General features: G+C 38.5%; 1 protein-coding gene across 1 annotated transcript in view; it reads left to right on the forward strand.

Moving 5' to 3' along the window:
- HS2ST1 (heparan sulfate 2-O-sulfotransferase 1) overlaps positions 1 to 20,911 on the forward strand; it is a 157,549-nt gene extending 136,638 nt beyond the window's left edge. Inside the window, exons 2-7 of the mRNA XM_090048534.1 lie at positions 36 to 274; positions 4,312 to 4,397; positions 9,323 to 9,461; positions 13,215 to 13,312; positions 14,377 to 14,534; positions 16,049 to 20,911. Of these exons, the coding sequence (XP_089904660.1) occupies positions 36 to 274; positions 4,312 to 4,397; positions 9,323 to 9,461; positions 13,215 to 13,312; positions 14,377 to 14,534; positions 16,049 to 16,275 (947 nt within the window). The 3' untranslated portion in view covers positions 16,276 to 20,911. The remainder of the gene's footprint in view (positions 1 to 35; positions 275 to 4,311; positions 4,398 to 9,322; positions 9,462 to 13,214; positions 13,313 to 14,376; positions 14,535 to 16,048) is intronic.
- Positions 20,912 to 23,325: the final 2,414 nt, after the last annotated feature.

Below are 23,325 nucleotides of genomic sequence, written 5' to 3' on the forward strand. Positions count from 1 at the left end.
ATTATTCAGAGCTTAATGTGTTGTATTTTTCACAGAAAGGGCTATTGCGAGACATGAAGTTAGAGAAATTGAGCAACGTCATACAATAGATGGCCCTCGGCCAGATGCAACTCTCGATGAAGAAGATGATGTGGTGATCATTTACAACAGAGTACCTAAAACTGCAAGCACGTCCTTCACAAATATAGCATATGACCTCTGTGCAAGGAACAAGTACCATGTTCTGCATATCAATACAACCAAAAATAATCCTGTTATGTCATTACAAGATCAGGTAAGCTGCATTTGAAATGGTATTTTTTTTGTTGGCCTCCTCACTGCTTTTGATTACATTTTATACCTTATTTTTTGGTCAGCAGTATTCAAGAGAGAGTGGCATTTTGAGTGTTTAAAGAGGGGGAAACAAACATGAAGAAGACATAGATGCTGTTGAAAACAAACTGAGGACTTGATGGAATTAGGTGTCATGATATAGAAGCCATATTAAATACATTTTATAATTAGAATTAAATATGCTTTGGAAGAGAGTTAGCACTTTATTCTTTAACAGGTTTAATTGTTACTAGACTACTTGGCTAAGTACAGACAGTCAAAAAGCCCAAGGCTGAATTGATTCAGTCTTTGCAGGTTTGTCTAAGCTGCAAAGATTGAACCAATAAGCAAATGAACAGACATCCACTTTTGATTCAGGAAATGCAGCCACAGGCCTGCAGTGGCTCAAGCCAGAAGCTGGGGAGCACTAGAGCATGGCTCTCTGGCACATAGCCAGCATGGGTTGTGTGCTTGCTTCCTTTTCTTGCTGCCCCCGAGGTCTCTGGGATGTGCAGTCCACGGTCACAGAAACAGGACTCTGCATGGTTGCTCATCACTTCCTGTGTCTGCTTCCAGGTGCCTCTGGGATTTGTAGTCCACAGTCAAAGCCAGCAGTAAGTTTATCAGGGTAGGGCAGCTCAGTACTCAGGGGAAGGGAAAGTTAAGCCCCCCACCTCTCTGGCCCCAAACCCCAACCAGTGTTTGCTTGAGAGGGCCAATAAGTCAGACTTTGCTGTTCCGGCTTGGGACCAGAGGCAGATAGCACAGCCCAGCCCAGGGCTGCAAAGCATGCTGGGGGACTCTGATTTAACTTGAACCAGGAAGGGGTCTGAGACAGAAGTTTCATAAACCAGTTTGACCTAAACCAGTTAAGTCTGATACTACATTCAACCAGGTTTAGCTTAAACCAGTTTGGGCCATTTTGAAAGTAGTTTATGTGCACTGAACTTCTGTTCTGTTACAGGTTTAAACCAGTTTCTGATCACTGAAACTGGTTTATGTATAACTTCTGTCCCTAGGCCTTGTGATAAATTTGCTTCTGGCTAGACTAGAATAGGAGGGACATGGCAAATTAAAACTGACCATCATTGGCATAGCAGTGGTAAATGCTTATATAATATATCATCTGCCTATGTTTGTTTTGGTTTTCAGCTCACCACATTTATATAACTCAAAATGAAGCAATTTTTAAAATGGAAAGTAACATAAACTTTGTTTAGGAAATATCAGCGTACAATGTAAATTCCAAAGACAGGTATATTACAAAGTATTTTATGAGACCATCATGGCTACAGCATCATCCTTACACTACCAGAGTATTTGGTATGATTTGCTATTCATCAGGTTTTTGGTTCATTTCTATTTCTTGTCTTCCTGGGTATTGCAAAATTCAAAAAGCAAAGTTTGTCCCTGTTTTAAATCCCTTTTTTAAAAATCCAGGATATATTTTGTAGAAGCCAAGGCATTGGTTTACAAATCAATTGTATGTGATTGCAGATTGCACTCACATTCGAAGTAATAAGTACATGAGCAAGTGCCTGAAAAATACATAAGGACTTGTCACATGTACAGTTATCTGATTTTCATAAAGATGTGGTTATCTAAATTGTTTGTCTCAATTGATCTCTCAAATGCACATTCCTGACTTCAAAAATCAGATCCCGAATTTGCAGTTCTTTGGATTTTTTTTCCCGGTGAACCTGTATAAATTGAATATAACATTACTGGTAGTGTTACAGCACCTTGAGGCATATTTTCCTGATGGTATTAATCTGAGGCCAAGATTTAGATTTTGGCTGTCACTGATCCATGTTCACTGGAAAGGGCCCTGCCCCCACAGCCCAGGTTGACCCTGATCAGCCGCAGCCAAAGCAGCCGCACAGTGGGGCTGGCTGCAGCTCTGCGATGCTGGCCTGGCGCACATGGGTAGCATCTGGCCAGGCTGCAGGCTACCCAGACTGGCCCAGAGGCACCGGCAGCTGCCTGCCATGGGGGCTTGCTATGGACACGAGTCCCTGAGGCACCTCTGAGCCAGCCTGGGTTAGCCCGCTGACTGGCCAGCTGCCACCCATGCACACCAGGCCAGGCAGCTCTCACTGACAGGGATTAGCTTCCCTGTCACTGAGCTGGCCTCATCATGTAGCTGCCATGGCCAGGGCTGAGCCCAGGCTGCAGGGGCGAGGCCCTTTCTAACAGCTGTGGCTCAGTGACAACCACTCCCTGCACCCAGGTTGGGAAGCACCACACAGCCCCCTCCCCACCCCATGGCGACAGCGGGGGAGGGGGAAGATTCCCCACCTGAGGCTGGGCAGCACTGCACAGAGTCCCCATCCCCACCCCCCAGCAGGGGAGAGGGAGGAGGAGGAGGGAGAAGAGTCCTTCCTCTGCGGCAGGGTAGTGGAGCTGTATGTTCAGATTGCTCCCGGCTGTCAGGGAGCTGCGACAATGGAAATGGCAATCCTCCTCCTCCTCCTCCCTTGCCATGGGAGTCTAGCCATGCCCCTGTCTGGCCACGCTCCCTCTGCCTTCTCCCTCCAAACCCTGCAGGCCAAGGTGGAGGTTTAAACCCCTCCTCAGTTATACCCAGGCCTGCTGGGGCCTGGCCGTGCCCCCTCCCCTTCCCACCACCAGCTCAGCTTCCCAGTGGAAAGGAAGGGAGGGCTGCTCTAGCACCCCCAGGCTTCTGGCCTGAGCCAGTTCAGTCATGTGCCTGCATTTCTGAAGTGAAAAGTGAATGTCCATCCACTTGCAAATCGGTTCAGTCTCTGCAGGTTAGACTAACCTGCAAAGATTGAATCAATTCAGGCTTGGTCTTTTTGAATGTCTGTCCCTAGCCCAGGAGTACATTTTCAAGGTATGGTTTCATCTGGACAATGCATGGAGATGTCCCTGAGTTACCAGATTCCAAATCGTGTCTGTGTGAATCCACATTTTGAGTTGTACCGACAACAAATTCAATACCAGTGCGGTTCATTGAGCACCTTCAGTAGTACAGTATCATGCAGTTCCTTGTAGTGCATAACTAGAGCAAGTACAGCACTAGCCCCAGGTGCCGGCTTAGAGAAGGTACAAGATTGGCAGTGGCTACTGCTACCCAAGATGCACAAATAGCTTGTTACATCTGACAGTTCCCTCAACTTGATTTGCTTAACTGCTTTTGTTGATTTGATCATATTGTGAAATGTGTGAGTTCTTATTCTTATTTTTTTACTGAATCTTTGGAATGTAAGGTCTCTTTGTAGCCCTTGTAAAGTTTTGTCAAGATCTGCTTGGGACTTGACTAGCTGTTGTCTAAGGGGTACTTCCATGCCTTACCATGATTTAGATTTAGATTATGTTAAACCTTTAGGCTTGAAAGAATTTTACCCATAAGTAAGCTCCAGAAAAGTACATAGCCACAGCTTATATTGAATGTAGTGTTGCAATACTGGTTTGCTGTTCTCCCAAAATATTAAAAAGCTCCTTTTGCATAAGTGGACCATCAGTTTGGATGGTTATGTTCCAATAAAGAAGAACATACAAAATCAGTGTTTTATTCCATACTGTTGGAAAAAGAATACATATATATCTTTTAGTTATGGTAAATTTGATATACTCTTTAAGACTATTTAAGGAACTGAATGTAGATTCATCAGATCCATCAAGCATCATTTCTTGTTGAAGGAACTCTTTATTTTCTCCAAACAGTACATCCGTGAAGCCATCCAAAAACGTTATTTTTATTACTCATATTTTAGATGTTTCCGTCTTGGAATTGTCCTTCTGATTACTTTTGTTCTCTTTTTGATTAGTTTTTGATTCTTAAATGCATTAACGTCTAAAATGACTTAGCCATTGTAAATTGTACTTTTCAGTTAGTCGCATGTTTGTTGGCATTCATACTGAGAGATTTGTATCACAATGCTTTATGTGGATATGTATTGAAAAGAGAGCAAATTTAGGCTAAACTTCAGCCATACAAAGTAGTATTGGAATATTTACTGCTGTCTACTTTTCAAGGTGCGATTTGTGAAGAATGTAACTTCCTGGAAGGAAATGAAACCAGGGTTTTATCATGGACATATATCTTATTTGGATTTTGCAAAGTAAGTTACCCAAGGATTTGCTAGTTTACAATGGTCTGTAATTTTTGTATTCTTAAAAATATAAAATGGCTAACGTACTTCCTTCAAAAATCAATTATTTGTATTGTTTTTTGGTTTTTTGGTTGTGTAGTGACTTTAACTGTGGGCAAACTCAACAATTATATCTCTTTTAAATGAAGAGTGATTACTCTTTGTGGTGCCTGTCAGCTCATGCATTGTAACTGTGTTGTGTAGTCCTATCCTAAAGTAAACAAAGCTAAACTGATACAGCTCACACTGGAATGAAACAGCTGCTAAATGGCCATGGTTTAGCTTCCTTACTCAGGATAGAGAGCACATGTACAACATTTTTAGGAAAGCATCTTGAACCTGATAAGTGCTCCACTTCTTCAGACAGAATAGTTGTGTAGCCTGCCATACCCTAAGTAAATTCTTTTGATCCATCTTGGATCTTACTGCCCTCTAGTGATCAAAATCTGACATTTGTACATTTTTAAAATTTCAGACACTGAATTGCCTCCAAATGTTGAGCAGTATTGTCTTTGGTTTTTAATACAATTTTGTTACATTTCTACAAAGAATTGACTCTTGTTTTGTGACAGTCTTCACAAGTCTGAAATATTAGTCCATGTTTGGGTGACAGGAGAGCATCTTTCTGGGAATTCCAGCTTTTTCTTCTGAAAACTTGTGATGATGCACTTTAGCAGCGGAGAGGTTTCAAAGTGGTCTGGTTCCAAAAACATGGCATCTAATAAATAGCAACACACAACTAGTGTCTAGCTCCATTACTTTGCAGTGATGTATCCTTTACTCTCATACTTTCACCATATCTTTTTTTTCAATTTGTTTCTTAATACGCCATGATTTGTAGTTTTAAAGCCTTCACTCTTGTGATAAGTGTTGAGGCCACTTAAAAAAAACCCTCCCATACATGAAAACAGTATGTTTTAGAGAGTTTCTCTTCTAGAACTGAATTCTGCCCTGACTGAAATGAGGAACAAAATTGCCAGCGACTTCAGTAGTGCAGGCATATGCCCATGTTCCCTGACCCTTTTGTTCCTCTAGTCCTCCCCTCAGACAGTTATCTAAGACCTTGCAAAATGCACTCTCCTGGTCCTTAGACTTTCAATACATTTCCATGATCTGGCAAGTCTGCTTTTCATAAGACTAACCTAAGGCTCAAACTTAAAACAGAGCCCTGATCTACAACATCATTGTGTGCTGTGTTGCATGAACAGCAGCACCATATTTACTCAAATGCAAGATGAAGCTTTCCCCTCCCCCCTTATTAAATAGGGAAATCAAACCTTGTATTGGATTTGAGTGCCAAGGCCAGGGCCTGAGTTGTCACTACTGCCCGGCTGGGGCCAAGGTGACTTGAGGTGGCTCATGCATTGTGGGATAGAAAACACAGGGGACAACCACATGATGTGGCAGGGAGGGCGCATAAACAGACTGTGTGGTGTGGCACAAAGGAAAGACTGCAGTGAAGGAGGGAGGCAGTACAGGGGAGATGGCATGGTGGCAGGGGATAGTACAGGAGAGCTGCTATGAGTCTGGGACCAGAGCTGGAGCTGCCACTGCCACTGCCATTGCTTCTGGCCAGGGCCAGAGCTGGGGCTACTGCATGGTAAGCAGTGGTGGAGGAGGAGGGTGAAGGGGGTGGCAGGCACTAGGGAGGGAACAAGTGGGAGGGGTAAAGATGCAGAGGAAGGGCTAAGTGGCAAGAGGGCATAGGGGCGAAGTGGCTGGGGGGCAGACACCAGAGCAAGTGGAGGGGAGGGACATAAGGGGCAGGGTTAAGGCTGTTTACCTCCTCCCCCCTCATTACTGCTGCTTTCCCTGCTGCTTGCTGCCCCTGCTGCTGTTTTCCTCACTGCAGGGGTACGAGGGAAGACTAATTTAAGATGGCTCTCCAGTAATTAATTCTAAACATGACAAATTATAACAGACTTACAATGTTCCATGTATGGAATCTAATTGTGGGGGGTTCATCTTAAATTCAGTCTTCTTGGATTCGGGTAATGCGGTAACTACTGTGGGCTTTTCTTATTGTTCAGCATGGACCTTAGGTCCATGGATTAAAATAAAATGCCTTACTTTATTATCTGCATTTCTGCCGCCTGTTTTCTAATTGGTTATGGCTTTCAGTAATGCCTACCCTCGCATACATTACTACTTGTACATATATCTTTTATTTTAAAAATAAGATAAAATGGATGCACAATAAAATCCTGATATAGCTTATCTAATAGGAAGTGCTGACAGCTATTCCAGCAGCTGGAAATTACCATTGGACATTTCAAGAAATACACAATTCAAGATTGCAAAAAGATACAAGAAAGAACAATTTTAATTGTGTTTTTTAATTAAAACACATGGAAGAACAGTGCATTGAATTGCATCTTTATCCTTTCAATCTTTTTTGTAAAAGTTAAAGTACTATATTAAACTGTCTGAATTGAACCCCCCTAATGGAATAACAGTCTCATGAACAAGTAAGTAGATATTATATTATACATTATTCATGGCGTAAAACTGCAAATATTTTGTAGGTACTAGAACTTATAAAACTAAAATAATTATTTTACCTCTAAAAAGGCATCTAAGCAATTTCACAAATTTCATTCATATGCGTATTTCCCTCCAGGGCTGCATTATCCTTGTGTTTACTGTTTGTTACCCTTTCACCTAAATGATTTTTTTTCCCCCCACAACAGCTTGCTTTCTCATACTTGTGATTTTCATTATTAAAATAATATATTGAGTGCTGTGGTTGCTCTTGGCAGAAGACCTGTACTTTTAAAGAAGCTGTGAGGTATTATGCTTTGGCATTTTGGTCGTTGTGAAGCATACAATATTTCAGAAAAGATTACAGCTGCTTATTAAACACTGACCTCAAACTTTGATTCACCAAAATATTTTTTAAATGCCTCTTGTGCGATGCTGAAACTGAACCACAGGAAAAGGGGTCAATCCAAGTTTTTTTATGATGATCGAGAGTAGAAATCAGAATGCCACTGACCCTGTAATACTACTACCAGTAATAATAAGAATAAAAATGCTTGGATTTTTTTTTCCATTCTGGTGCCACCATCCCTCATTCCTTAATAACTATTTTCCATCATAATGCTATTCTCTTTTTGCCAGTTGGATGGGGAAACATCTCCTTATCATTTAATATTAAATATTTTGGTGCCTCTTGGTATAATTGGTACAGGGGCACTGCTGGGGGGTGGGGCTTGGAGGGGCTAAAGCCATAGAGGCACAACACACAAAACACACGAGGCCCATGTCCTGCCTTTGTCTGTGCACCCCCCGCCCCCCCCCCCCCAATTTTCTGATTAGCCCACGTCAGTCTCCCAACCCGAAAGAAGCTGGTGCTGCCCCTGGATTGATACAATTGTGATGGAGGACCATTCTGTTAAGTGATAGGGAGTTGCAATCCAAGTGTGACCACATAGCTGCTTTCCCCTCTCAAATCGCATGTTGTCCATATCTGTGTAACTAGTCTGGCTTCAGAATAATACTTTTTGCTTGATTTATTATTCTTATTTCCTGTTTCCCACCTTCTTTTCTTCATTTCTGTCTCATCCTTTCAACCCAAGAGCTTATGGTTAGTCCTCTATAAACACCAAGTTTCAATTAAAACTTTACAAAATATTTTTTTTCATCCTAACTGAGGAGCATCTTAAATTGGGCTCTGCTAAGGTTTCTCTGGTTTAGCTAGAGAAAATAATCCATCATTGATATTAAATGCTCTAGCAGTTACCATTGCATGTAAATATAAGCAAACATTTTCCAGTCTTCAGTTTCACTTGAGGGTGCTACAGTTGCTCATGATATTTGATGTACCTTCTGCTTCCCAAAACATTAGAATTTTTTTTATTCTATTTTTTGCTTGTTTCTTCCTTTATTTCCTCTCCCCGCCCCCCCCCCAACTAAAATACAGCTGCTAAGTCTGCAAAAGGAAGAGAAAAATGAGGAAATTTACCCTGCAGGCAGTCCCAGATCTTCCATTTTAGGATGGCAATTATATACAGCTGGTTCTGGTCAGTGGAGCCTTTCTTGTCAGTCACTTGGACTTAACAGTTCATTACTTCTGATCGTTTTTTTTTAATTTGCACACAGTTGAATTAATTTCCTGAAATTGTGTACACACTGAAAAAAGGCACCCACTATAAAAAAAAATCTCTCAGCCACCCATGCTCAATATTCAAAGCCATATTAAATCAACCAGGACTACAGACAGACTCTTAGTCCCATCTTTCTTACAGTTCGTTGGGGTTGTGCCAGAAATGCCACCTGCTTCACTGCATAGCTCAGTTAGAAAAGGCGGCAGCAGGAGGAGACAGGACTGCAACATTGAATTTGCTGTGGACTTCTGTAGTACTGAAATGTGGTTACTGATCTGAGTTTTTTTAAGCCAAGATGTTTGTAGAGACATTTTCTGTACCTTTAGTTTAGCACCATATATGCAGTGGCTGAATGTATTAAGGACACTTTAATATTGCTAGCTCAACAGCTAGGGATGAGTTGTTTAAACAACAGAAAGCTCAAAGCAGTTTTTGACTCAACTAGTGTGTCATTTTGGGGGGCAAAAGAGAGGGAAGTGTTAACATTTCTGGAATCCACTGTAACTGCAGCAAGGAAGAGAGGGTTTTTTATCAAAACCCTTTGCAGCCTTCAGTTGTTTTTTTTTAAACAGTACTTGGTTCTTTCAAACAATAGAATGTAGTAATCATGTGAAGCATTAACTCCCAGGCAGTAAAAGATCAAATTTCCTGTCTCCAACATCCAATGCATGTATACAGTTTCACTTGTACTAGTAAAAAAATTGAATTCATTTGTTCATTTAGAAGTAATTTTTGAGGCACTGAAGGATAAACTTAGGTGTGCCATTAACTTTTTCCCCCCTATTTCAGATTTGGTGTTAAAAAGAAACCAATTTACATCAATGTCATAAGAGATCCTATAGAACGACTAGTTTCTTATTACTACTTTCTGCGCTTTGGAGATGATTACAGACCAGGGCTACGAAGGCGAAAACAGGGGGATAAAAAGGTAAAAAATAATAATAATAAAAAAAAATCCTTATGCTCTACTTCCATATTTTTTTCATGCTGAATATGATCTAAAAACAATTTTAAATATGTTTTGATCAACTTAATATTTCTATTTAAAACAAAAATATTCCAAAGTATTTGTGGAGTTGCTCCTATGTAATCAAGTAATCAAAACTCCTCTTCCTTGACCTTCCATAACTTGTTTATTCAAGGGTGCAGTTATGCATCTATAATAGATACATTGTTGGAATATGTAGCTTTGGACCCTACTTAAATTTATAAGGGAAGTTAATACATTATGTTTGCAGAGTCCACAGTTTTTAGAGAGGTAAACTTTGACCTAAAATACAAGTTTTATAAAAAGCTTGTTTGCAGAACCAAAGCTCGGTTGATGTGTTTTTCATTTTAACATGCCAAATGGACAAACTTTTTAAAGGGACAAAGATTTTCTGCCATGTTTGGAACCCAGTAAGCATAGCTTCTTGCTAATACTGCGAGAAACTGAAAATTAAGCATAATAAAGAAAAGGTATATCACATAGAGTCATAGAATCATAGAAGAGACCTTGTAGATCTTCAAGTCTGACCCCCTGCCTGGGCAGGAGAAAAACTGGGCTCAAATGACTCCAGCCAGGTAGGCATCAAGCCTCTTCTTAAAGACCCCTAGGCTAGGAGCCAGCACCACTTCCCTTGGAAGCTGGTTCCAGACGAGGGTTGGTCAATCTGTGGCAGTATCAGAGATAGCATGGGCAGCCTCCGTGTGCCACACAGCAGATCTGGAAGGGAACTGGGAGCACAGTAACAGATAGGGCAGGGAGCAAAAAGCAAAGCAGCAGATCAGACAGGGAACACGAGGAAGGAAGCAGAGCAGCAGATTGGGCAGGGGAACATAGTAGTACTTGCAGACAGTCCAGAGTTATTGTGTGGCACACCTGCCAAAAAGTTTGGCGACCACTAAAATAGACCATTGGCATTATTCAAAAAAGAAGAAAAATGAGGATGTTTTTATTACGAAGCAAATCTGACCAACTTTCAAAGTTGCAATGAAAAACAAGAATGCTAATCTGGAAGAGGTTGCTGCTCCTTCCTTGCTTAGTTAGAAATTGCTCCGCCTCTGTTGTTAGGGTTTTGGCACCATCTACTGGCATTGCATTCCTACACGGCTCGCCTGGCTGTACTGCATGCCAATAGGAAAATTTTCAAGCACAATGATACTTGAAAGCAAAGGGTGAGGGGATGTATCAGCTTTAGATTCAAGGATGTATAGTATCAGTAAGATGTTAGCAAAAATATAGTAGGTTGCCTATATATAACCTACTCTGTTTCTTTGCATGAAAGCATAACTTGGCCTCTGGAACTTTTTGCTGACGAATACATGCAAAATGAATATTGCCTAACTTGACTCCAAATCCATGCTGAGTTTATAGGATCAAGAGTGTTAAAAGAAAAGAAATTCAATAAATCCTGTTTTTTGTAATCTGAGACTATTTGGTATGCAGTTATTGAGAACCTATATGTTGAAACTCAACCCCAAAATGCCATTTCTGAATATGCTGTGCTTGCTGGAGGAAGTTCTAATTTATTCCAATTTAAACCTTCTTAATGCATTAACAATTCTATGTTCTGACATTTGAGCTCTTATTTTCATCATGTCACTACAGCTAACAAAAAGAAATTTGCTTTTAGATTATGATTATTGCCATGTAGATTTGAACTGTTTCATGAGAACTTTGTATTTCACATTTGGTGAAACTGGTTCAAGTTCAAGTTTTTCTATCATTATTTGCAATAAATCAGACTGTACTGCAGTTCCTGCAGTCTTTTGAAATCATTCGGAGAAAACTTTGCCTAAAGGGGGTGCCAGTTAATTTGTTTGGAACATACAAATCAGAAACTTCAACAGTTGACTAAGCCATAATCATTAGCTTTATCTCTTACTGCTAAACAGAACTGCAATTTGATAAATATATTATATCTTATTTCCAAGTTAAATTATTAGAGCAAAAATATAGCAAAACTGGTTACACATCGCCCTCATATGTGGATTGGCTTCTCCATTTACCACTTTCTAAAATGAAAAATATTTTTCATAAAAAATTGTTTTACTGTTGTTACATCAGAATTAATGGAAATTATAGGAGAGGTTCAGATAATTTACACTATACATTTACTTGGAGTGACTTTTTTTACCATATGAAAAAGGAAGAACTATTACCCTTTTGTTGAACCTCCCAGAGTAGTGGATATTTTGGCTACAGGAACAGAAATACAATGGTTTCTTATGTTAGTCTCTCTGGATATAACAAGTGAGATGTGTGTTGAGGAAGGAAGGGGAAGGTGATGCCTTCATTTTGTTTTATTTAGGAAATTATTTGGCTCCCTTTATAAATGATCTCTACCTACAGCAGAAGAAGTCATATCAGTTGACAGATTCCCACTCGTGCAACATTGATACATCTGCATGGGTTATGACAGAACAAGTTACAATTTAGTTGTGCTGATCAGCACTACGTAAATAGATGGTAGCTCTCTTGAGAAAGGAGGGAAAGCTTTAAGCTTTAACTAAGCATACTTGTTTTTTATAGAAATTTAATATGCTGATCATACTATTCTGACCCTGGTATAGTTAATGAATGCTGTTCTGTGTTTAAAAAAAAATCCATGACTTGCTTGGAGTTTGTTATTGGTGCTGAATTTTGAATGCTAGTGAATATGTTTTGTTTTCGTTGCAAAAGCTTCATTTTTACTTCGGGATAACTAATAACATAAGCTTTTGTGTAGTGAAATTCAGGGAAAATGAATACTCCAAAACAAACTCGTTCAGGGCCACCTAACATCCCCATCTGAGCTCAGTGAATTTCTCACTGTAACACTGAAATAACTTACCTTCCCTACTTTTTCTCAAAATAGCTCTCATATTTATTGTCCTTTTTTCTCATTTTGTTGGTTTGAATTTTTTACAGAAGCCTGCTTTTAACTGCACAAAGTGTTGTCAAAGGCTGTCTTCATAAGTATATACTTTTACAGGATTAAAAAAAGAAACCTACCACATTGCATTTTGGGGATGTCAAAAATATTTTGTTTCTAGGTACTGAATGGGTAGCATACTTGTAACATTAATTTCCTTTCAGTGTTAACAACTTTTTGTAATCAATAATATCACCCTGTAGACTTCACTGTAGATGTCCATACATGTAGAATGGTGTTTATTAGCTTTTTAGTCAGAATAAATTTAGAAATAACTTACTTCCATATTGGAAGCCATCATATTTTAAGCTAAACACAAAATTTGAAATGAAATGGATTAAATGCAGTATTGTAGCAAAATAGTAATTGTATCCTTTATTAATTACATGCAGTGTTTTACACTTAGATCCAAATTCCAGTCTGTCTTAGAGTAGTGTTAGTGCAGTTTTTGGGTCTAAAGTGTTTTTATAAAGGAAAAACTGCAATAGTGACCTGTATCCTCGTTTACTTGTGACAGAATTTGATTTCTTGTAAAAGGTTCAAGTTAGAGCTTTAAGCTTGTCAGTTATTTTCAATCAGATTCAATATTACCCAAATGCTTTTTCAATTAAAACAGACTTTCTTGGTGAGAAGGTATTGTGAATGCAGAGCTTGAGGAAAAAAAATGCATGTGTCTCTAACCCTGTTTCTTTCTTCCCAATACATTTAGCAATAAACCCTGTTAAGATGTTTGATATACAAGACTGAGATTTATAGCTCATTGCTCAACTTTGTCTTTGTTCCAGACTTTTGATGAATGTGTAGCAGCTGGAGGCTCAGACTGTGCTCCAGAGAAACTTTGGCTTCAGATTCCATTCTTCTGTGGCCACAGCTCAGAATGCTGGTAGGGAGATAAAGTTAGCTTCAGTTGCTAATCAAGTGTATTATCACTATAATCTGTATTTAACAGGTCTGACTGTCCAGGCAAAGTCTAGTACCTGGCAGTTAACTAATATGCAATTTGTGGATTACCTTCCAAAAGCATTTGACTTAAAAGAAAAAAAAAACCCTGGCATTACTTCACCCTGTAGCTTGTTTAAAGGATGTAATAGAGGTATACCAGCAATGCTATAATTGATGAGCATTGCCTCAATTATAAACCCCACTTTTATTGATTCACTATCTTGATAATTTCTTGTTAAATCAGGCCAGTATTGCTAACAGTGTGTATCTGCCTGAATGAAAGCGTTCTTGTCAAGCTGATTGAATTTATGGATAGAAAAAGAAATTTTACCTTAAATTTAGCTGTTGTTTTGATAAACCCTGTGCCAAACGATGAACTCTATTTATTAGAAAGCAAAACAAACTCAGTAACTTAAAATATGGATTAAGCAAATGTGTCTTTACAGAGAGAGAGAGATTTCAAGGAAGTCTTCTCCCAGAAATTTAGGTTAGAAAATAAAAAAAACTTCTGTGAAACAATTTCATTCAAATTCTTTTAATACTACTTGATGATATCAGTGAAAACATCTCTTAAGCAAAGAAAAAGGGACTGTTATCAAGTCTATGGTGTCCTAATTTAACAGACTTTTCTGTAAAGGCAAAGCAGAAAACCTCCTGGGAGCTTCTGCTCCAATATGCTCTCTATATAATATGACCTGGTCCTGTCTACCCCAATCTGGTATTGGGAATCAACTTGCAAAAAACATTGAACCCTCACATTATTAGTTTAAAAAAAAATGCGAGCAGCTTTGTAGAGTCATGAAGCTTGACCTCTAGCTTTTCTTGTTCACACAAGTATAGGTGAAAACAGCTTGGGAGAAAAAGTAAAAGATATTAGAGACGGGTGTGTCTAAAGTGCAATCCTGCCCTGACTTTGCAACGATAATGTGAAGAAATCCACATCTAGCAATCCAGAATTCTTGGCTAACATCAGAACCTTGCTGTAATTGCTTTGTATCATTTTAGGAATCCGGGAAGCAGATGGGCTTTGGAGCAAGCCAAGTACAACCTGATTAATGAATACTTCCTAGTGGGAGTTACTGAAGAGCTTGAAGACTTTATTATGTTGTTGGAGGCAGCTTTGCCCCGGTTCTTTAGGGGTGCTACAGAATTGTACCGGACAGGTATTGGAATCTGCTGTTTTCACTGTATTATTTACTCCAGTCTCCTTTATTTTTTCACATGAACTTTTCAGACCACAATGACCCCTTCTGAGCCTGTGGCAGAAATGCTTCTCAGAGAAGATCTTTTCTATCAGTTTTACTAAGCAGGCCAAAAATCTTTACTCGCAACACAAATTGCATACAGGCAGCAGTGGAGCATTTGTTTTTCAGCTATACCACAATAACTTGGCAAACTTACTGCTGCTTATGCGCACATGAAAAGTGGAATAGGCTTTTATCAGGTTAATCAAAAGATATTATCCCACCCCCAGTGTAGAACCCTGAGCTTGTAAGCTGGTCAGTACTGATAGATTGGTCCCACTGAGGCTGACAGTATGGGCCGTATTCAATTCAGATTCGGCCTGATTTCAGGGACAGTGGTTCAATCCATTGATTCAGATCACTGTCCCAATTCGATTCAGCCAAATCCAAATCTGAAGATTCAATGCTGATTTAGGGAATCGGTGATTCGGCCATAGACACAGCTTTAAATGTTTTTTCTACATACCTCGATGTACCAGGCTCGTAAACGGCTGAGATGCTGGGGCAGATGGAGCATCCCACAGGAGTGCAGGGGAGTCCCCTGCATGCTTGGTGGCAGGCCCAGAAGTGGACTGGAAGTACTTCTGGTCCACTTCCAGGTCTGCCACCAAGCGCACAGGGGACACCCCCCGCACCTCACCCCTCCCCGTGCTCCCCCAGCTCAGTGATTGGCCACAGGGGGAACCCAGGTGCCACTCAGTCCCATGAGGCACCAGTCTTGTGTGCTTCTGGTCCACTTCTGGGTCTGCCACCAAGTGTGCTAGGGATCGTCCTGCGCTCCTGTGGAATGCTCCATCTGCCCCACTATCTCAGCATTCACAAGCCACGTGGTACCTTGAGGTATGTAGAAAAAAACATTTAAAGCTGCGTCTGTGTCCGAATCGTCCAATCTCTCCCGATTGATTCAGAGCAATTAAAGGGTCTCCTGATTCTATTTGGATTTGGAGATTTGGCTGCTGAATCAGGTTGAATCTCTGCCAAATGCAATCAGCAAGAGAAGCTTTGCACAGCCCTAGTTGACAGTGCTCTGCATAGTCAACCTTTTTAACAAAGAATTCAGCCCTCATTAAGTCAGTGACAGTCTTTGCAGATGCAGATGCTTGCTTGTATGGATCAGCATTCAAGACTCAGGTGAGAAAATAGGTGGGAGAGATAAATGAGGATCAAACCAAAATGAGAAAATAGGTTTTGTTTTAATTCCTTCCTTAAGGTTATTCTTAAAATGTAATAATCAAGGTAATCGTATTTTATTTTATTTTATGTGGTTACATTATTAAATTCTGGATTAAGTTCTGTCACCTTTGGTACAAGTTATCAGTATGCTAACTGAAGAAAATTGTGCAAACAAATAGTTGAGTCTGTATTGCTGCACTTCTGGAATTACTTGAACTGGAGGGGGAGTGAAATTCTAATTGCTTTCATTTTACATGTAGGAAAGAAGTCTCATCTTAGAAAAACAACAGAGAAAAAGCTCCCCACAAAAGAAACCATTGCCAAGTTGCAGCAGTCTGAAATTTGGAAAATGGAAAACGAATTTTATGAATTTGCACTGGAGCAATTTCAGTACGTCAGAGCACATGCAGTTCGGGAAAAAGATGGTGAATTGTATATTCTGGCACAAAACTTTTTCTATGAAAAGATTTACCCTAAATCAAACTAAGAACGAGGTATACTACTAAATTAATGGACTAAAACTTTGGTCACATCATCTTAGTTCTCAGCCCTGGAAACTAGATTGCTGGTAGACCTCTGAGACATTTTCACTAGTCTTGAGGAAATTGGGCTGTGGATCGCATCAGGGGAGCTGGATGCTGACTAAGTATGTTGGTAATCCAGAAGCCTAAGCTTCAGTACTTTTATCTAACTAATTTTCAGTGGGAGGTATTACCCGCTGTCTTAAGAACCCTACACTTTCATTTATAGCGATTAACCACACAGCAGCCCTAGTTGAAAATATAAACAAAAAATGCTTCTGTTTATGCTGGTTTCGATTCTCAGAGCAATTTATTTTTTGTTTAAACTTCTATGAAGAAGAAATAATTTGTTTCCCAGCTTCAACCTGGAGATCTTGGTTATATACAAACATGGATAGTGTTAATAACTGGTTGACATCTGTGCTTTGTTTTTGTGAATCATGTCACATGATATTCATTGGAATGGTTAATCATGTTCTGCTAAGAAAAGCTACTGCTGCTGGATTTGCCATATTTATATATGTGGTTTTATTAAAAAAAAGTTATAACTGATCATTAGTGTTTAAAAAAATCAATTCCATATTAATATTGTAAAAAGATAGAGAATCAGAGCAATGTTTCTCATTTACTTCCTCCCCTCCAGTGCCAACTGAGGTTGGGAAAACTGTTGAGAAAGTTGGCATTGCCTGCAGTTTTAGTTAATGCTTACACATTGGTATAAGAAATAGTAAATTGGGTATCAAATTGCTCCATGGATTCTTTGTAATAACTGTAAACTGAGATATTGGTGAATCCATATTATGACTCCATTGGTGAGCTGTGGTATGGTTAGGGTTTTCCTACTTCTTCTATACTTTTACCTGTAGAATATTTTTACTAAGGTGCTTTATAATGTGTTTTAAAGCATTGCATTTACAGAAAGGAGTAATATGCTGTAAATATTGCATATTTTATGTATTTGGACCAAAAGGTTACAAGTAACTAGTTTAAAGTGTTTTTGCACCAGTTTTGTTACATGTGAAGTAAAACATCACATCTACTGTTCTACTTCCTGTTTGAGTTAACTGTTGGACATTGCTGAAATGCACTTCAGTGACCTCTATAACTTTAATACACAGCACATTGTCAGGAATTCTCTGTGTATAAAGTTAGTCCTCATCCTTTTATGTAGAAAGAGGAAAAAGGAAATCAAATGTGCAGCCTGGTTGAGAGAGATACAGTGAACTTGACATAAATATATTTATGTAACTGCCTTATTTCACAATTGTAAATTTACATGAGTTGCCATTATTAGCAATGTGAAAAACATGGTAGATTAAGTAGATTGAGATTAGGGAACAGATTTCTGGGTACCAGGGTCACTGTGTTTTATCAAACTGCAGTGGATAAATACAAAAAAATATATAGAAAAATACTTTTTTAAATCAAAGTAGTTGTACATTTTACCACCTGCCTTTTCTTAAAATGAGTTTCAATGAATTTGATTTTGAAAGGGTACAGAGAGGGGACAAGGTGAAATCAATGATATGATTTAAATTATTAAAGAAATGTATTGCTTAAGGCAATAGCATAAATTTACTGAGATGGCGTTTCTTTGACCAGTTTGTTCTAGTAATGAAAACTGTAAAATGGATGTTTGATGCCACAGATACAGTGATCCAGTTACTAAAAGAATTAATGAGATGCTATCAAGTACATTTAAAAAAACCCACCTTTTTAATATGCTTTAATCTTCTGTAAATCTTCCACTTTCAGTTTTAAAACTGAAGTTCTCCCTAATAGTTACATTTTTCTCAATTAGATAATCATGAATTTAGCTTTCTGATTGTTTAGCATGTGTGGCATGAACCTGACGTAGACTGAAAAATCCTATTTCTTATCTGCTATTATTGAGTGTGTCTACACATGCAGTTAATGCGACTGACTATACTTTGGCTCAAACTGAGCTAGAGTAAATTAATCCTAAGGTCACCATCTACACGTGTGTTTAAACAGTAATTTACTGCACTGCTGGATACCACGTGTATCTCGCTGGGCTATCTGGCAGTGCAGTAAATTAGTCTACTGCACCCTAATTGCCATGCAAGTGTAGATGGTGATGCTTTACTGTGCAGCAAATTAGTCTGCTGCACAGTGAAGTATCTCATGTATATGCGCCCTCAAGGATGCACAGGTTTCATTTGGAACAGAATGTTACTTGATCTGTGGTTCTTATAGCTAGTTGTCTGGCTGGATGAGAAGAATTGAGGATAGTAGGATCATACATAAGGAAAAACTATTGAAGCTTTACACTAAAAAGTGGTAACATTTGGAAATAAAATGTATATTTCCATATGTATATATAATCCAATAAGATTTCTTACTAAATGACAGGACAGAGTTCATGTTGACCCTAGTAACTGTATCCTTTTCAGTCTGGTCAAAAACACCTTACTTGATCCTTTTCTGAAATTTTCAGAGTCATGGCTTTGAACAAAAGCATAAAATATTCTTCAGAGGAAAACACTGTACCCAATGTGCTATAAAAATAAGGATTCAAATGACCTAAGCTGACAAGAAAATTATATGTAACGTTGTAGCCATTCACTTCATTAGAGCCAAAGTGTCTGTTAGCAGTGTTGTTTTTGAAGTTCTGTTTCTCTTCTGCAAAAATGTAAAAGTTTTGGAAAATAATTGAAAACAGGGCCCTTCAAAATGATTTGCAAACCTAGAACAAAATCTTTCAGTTACAAAGGAGAACATTATCATTCATTGATTAATATCATGGGGAAGAATGCTTTTTTTTTTTTCCAGATCATGTCACTTCTTGTACTTTACTGGCTGTGAACTGACAAAATTGGTACTGCTGATATAGGAATATGAAAGTCTTTGGATATAGTCACTTAATGTCTGTAATTTTAATGTGGAAATGTATTTATTTTAGCTGGTGCTCTGGAAATATTATGCATGGGATGGAGGCTAAATTCAGATTATGGCTACTTCTGTGCCTGATATAATAATGGATTCAACTCTGAGCATATTAGGGACTTTTGTATTCCCAGGTATCAAATTTCTGTTTCCCCATAAGTAGAGCATTAAGGATGAATAGCTTTACAGATTTTTAATAACCTGCTTTACTAATCTTCAGTTCAGATACTAAAGTTCTCCAAATTGTTTGCATTAAACAAATTTACAACATACGTGAAAATTTGTCTTCCACTCTCTTGTAATGAATTCAATGAAATTTAGTGACATGCAGTATTTTGCTGTTGCAGATTGTGTGGTCAGTAGAGTACATTTTTGTAGCTTTCTGCCTGCAGATATTATTTGGGAAAATCACTGAATCTCTGCACAGAGTGTCTATAATTAGAAGAGATTTGCCATGAAAATAATGTATGCTGAAATACTAGAACCATTGAAGTCAATGGACATTTTGCCATCGACTGCAATAGTGGCAGGATTTTACCCTTTGTGTTTATGGACAGTATTTGAGTCAGAATGTTAAGAACTGGAAAGTATGTTGTGTATAATACCTAAATTTCTGTTAATAGACTCTGTTTATTAATTATATATTGAACATAAATTAAGGGATTTGAAACAGGAGTGAAATTTTATGGTTTTAGAATGTAGCAAAGAGGAAGCAGTTCATTGTAGAGTCTGAAATGCCTTTTCCAGCTATTTAACATGTCTGAAAATGTTTAGCTACCTCTGCTTTCCAGTAATATACTTCTGCCTGTTTATAATCTTAAAATAATTCTATTTACATCAGGAGAGGTCCAATTGCTGTTTATACTTTTGCATCTATTTCACCTGGTATAGAGAAAGACATGCAATGAGAAGAGATGCATGTGTGATGCTGTCTAAACTACGCTGCTTAGGCAGCCAGCTGAAAAGCCTATTTTGAGTGCACTGCCAATTTAGCTCTTTAAAAGTGGAGCATATTTTATGACTACTGGAGATCAGACTTGGAGAAACTGTAATGGATTATCAGTTGTCTGGATGTATCCTTTACTTTAAGCCCATGCAGCTGAAATTTTGCAGTACTATTTATAAAATGGGTCCTCTTTGTGAAGATTTTTATAGTGCATAATTATAAATCTGTTTAGACACTTGTCCTGTCTGATACCTAGATCAGCAATTTGCTGTAGCTTCTGTATTAAGAGAGTTAGGTTTGTGAGCATTTCTACAGAAGTATCGAATGTAACTTTGAGAAACATGGATTGTGCCTCATGCTTTTTATTTTTAGATACACACACAGCTAAATAGTGCCTTTTTTCCTAACAATCCATGTTGAAGATGCTCACTCCCACTCTTTATCCTCTCTCTCTTTTTATCCATATATTGATTCATTTGTGCAATATTATCCCAAATTTAAACCATTTTGTTACATCTGTTTGAGAGATAATCACTTCATTTTCTTTACTATGCTGCCAGCTTTCTGTTGTTGAAGTGCTTCAGTTGATTACCTGATGCAAATGCTATAAAATAAAACTCCCAGTGGGAAGGGGGAAAAAAGTCTGGTGTCCTGTCTTAATATTTGTTATGTAACATTCACATTAAATGGGGTTTTTTGTTTTGTTTTTAAAACAGACTCAATCTATAATAAAATGAACTTTACTTGCAGATTTTGTTGCTGAGTGGGTTTACATTATGGTGGATCTGAAATGGGTTTTTGGTTTGCCTTATTCTGACTGCTACGACAAGGCAAAATGTATAGGCCACTATTATTTCATTGGGTTCTTTTACTGAAAACTTATTACGTTTTTTATAGGTTGTATGTTAAACTGAAAGTGTCAATGGAAAAAAAACTGTAATAAAAATCAGACTTTTAAGAATGAAACAGATTGACATTTAAGCAATTAACTGAAATACACTTACATCTCCTCCAGAAAAGATGATGAGAAAGTCAAACACATGGCAGATGTTAGTCAGGCTGTTCATTGTGCTACTAGAAGATACTTTGAAACTAAGGTGATGACTATGGTATAAAAACCTGTATCTAAAAGAAATGCAATATTGGTATCTGCAAAAGTATCTTCAGATGAGCAACTACCCAGTTGGCACTCCAGACAGTGGTACCCTCAATTCAAGACTTTGAAATGAGTACTGTAAACACAACCCTATAAATACTCCCAGCCTAGCTGCTCTACAAAGCAGCTGTCTCGCATATTTGAATAGTTGGTCATCTGACCCTGCTGACTGTTAACTTTTGATTTCTTAATTGGGGAGTTCCTGTCAGCATTGTTTGTTGAGAAACAACTGTCATATGCTGTGTCAAAGTCCTTTAAGACTAGTGCTGCTTTCAGCTGAGAAGTCTATTAAAGGTTAAATATACCATTTGAATTAATGAGCATACCTCTAACTTAATTCCTAAATATACATATAATCCATCATTGAAACGGACAAGTGCAACTGCTGCTTACAAAGTCATCTATCTTTGCTTAGATCTGCCAATGTAAAGTTGAGATCAGGAAATTGCATGCCTTGTAGAAGGGTATGAGTACTTCCTCTAATTGACAGGCAGGTTTTTCTAAAATGAAGTATTTAGTAACTGAAATAATTATTGCAAACAAACAAGCGTATATCTCTAATAAATGTTGACTTCTCTTATAAAAAAAATAACCATAATATACCCAAATATTCATTTTCAAAGGAACCTCTTAAAATTGATGTTGCCATTATATGGGTAATATATAGTATCAAATTGGAATTGGGGAAGGTGGCTATATGTTCAGTGTTAGGTTTTTCTAGTTCTTGTATTTTCATTTCAATATTATTATTAAGCTGACTGAATCTTGTATATGAATTTAGTATAATTTCCTTACAGCTTAATAAAATACAAGAAGCTGCTAGTGAATCTCAAAGTAATGTCCAGATGTTTTCTTCAAGTGTAAGTCCCCTGCTATGACCTCCCCCTGGCTTCATTACCACATAGCACAGATGTGGTAACTTGCAATAAGAGCTAATTTAAAGGACTAATAATACTCTTTATTTAAAAAAATCTCTATAAAGAACACCTGTGGCTTAAAATGAAGACTTCAAGACCTTCCACCTTGTCATAATAAGACTGTATCCCCATGAAAATGAAAAACTATGGTAAACATTCTCTGTCTATTTTCTAGATGTTCATAATACTTACCCTGGATATTAATTTTCTTCAGTTTGCTGCATTAATTATTTACATTTATTCCTTTTATAAAAATGATTACATGAGGAATGAACTATACATTGTAGTAATTGAAAGTAGCACAAAAAATATGTATTTCTTAAAATAACTTTACTAGGCTTGGGATTTTTTCTAATTCAAGCAGTTGTATTTCTTTGCTCTTAAATGTGTGAACTGCTCCTACCTAAATGACTCTAATTACATACTTGGACACCGTTTGTAAGTATTGCACGATCTTGTAATTTGGTCTGGATATTTGTCTGCTCGGTTAAAATGGTGTTTCCTGGACATGGCTTTGTTTTCAAACATTACCCCATATCATCAAGATTAAAAAATTTAGAAAAATTACTTTTTTCTTAAGGGGAACAAAGAACAGAAATGTACCATAAGTCTTCAGAATACCACATATTGCTAAACTTGGTATAGGGATTCCTTTGCTTTAACTCGGAGATTCTCAGCCTTTTACTTCCTGAGGCCCCTCTAGCATGCTATAAAACTCCACAGCCCACTTGAGCCACAGCAGCTGCCCAGCTCCCCAGTCCTGCCTGCATAGCCCCGGGTGCAGCAGGTGAGGTTTGGTGGGGAGACCTGGGACCCCACTCAATTGAGCAGCAGCACAGAGCCTTGCCCACTTGCAGCACCACCTGCAAGATAGAGTTTGTGGGGCCAGGTGGGGCAGGCCTGCCCCCACCCCTTTCTAGGGACTCACCTTAGCCGTGGGGGGCTAAGGTGGCTCCTCCCCCCACCAGGCTGGGCTAGGCAGACCCCCCCCCCCCAAAAAAAAAAAAACCCCAAAAAAACACCCCCTGCTCGCAGCCTCCCAGGGAGCTGTGGATCTCTAGTTGAGAACTGCTCTAACCCACTCAAATGG

Source organism: Crocodylus siamensis, chromosome 5, assembly GCF_052110815.1.
Source record: "Crocodylus siamensis isolate JL-2025a chromosome 5, ASM5211081v1, whole genome shotgun sequence".
NCBI classification, from domain to species: domain Eukaryota; kingdom Metazoa; phylum Chordata; order Crocodylia; family Crocodylidae; genus Crocodylus; species Crocodylus siamensis.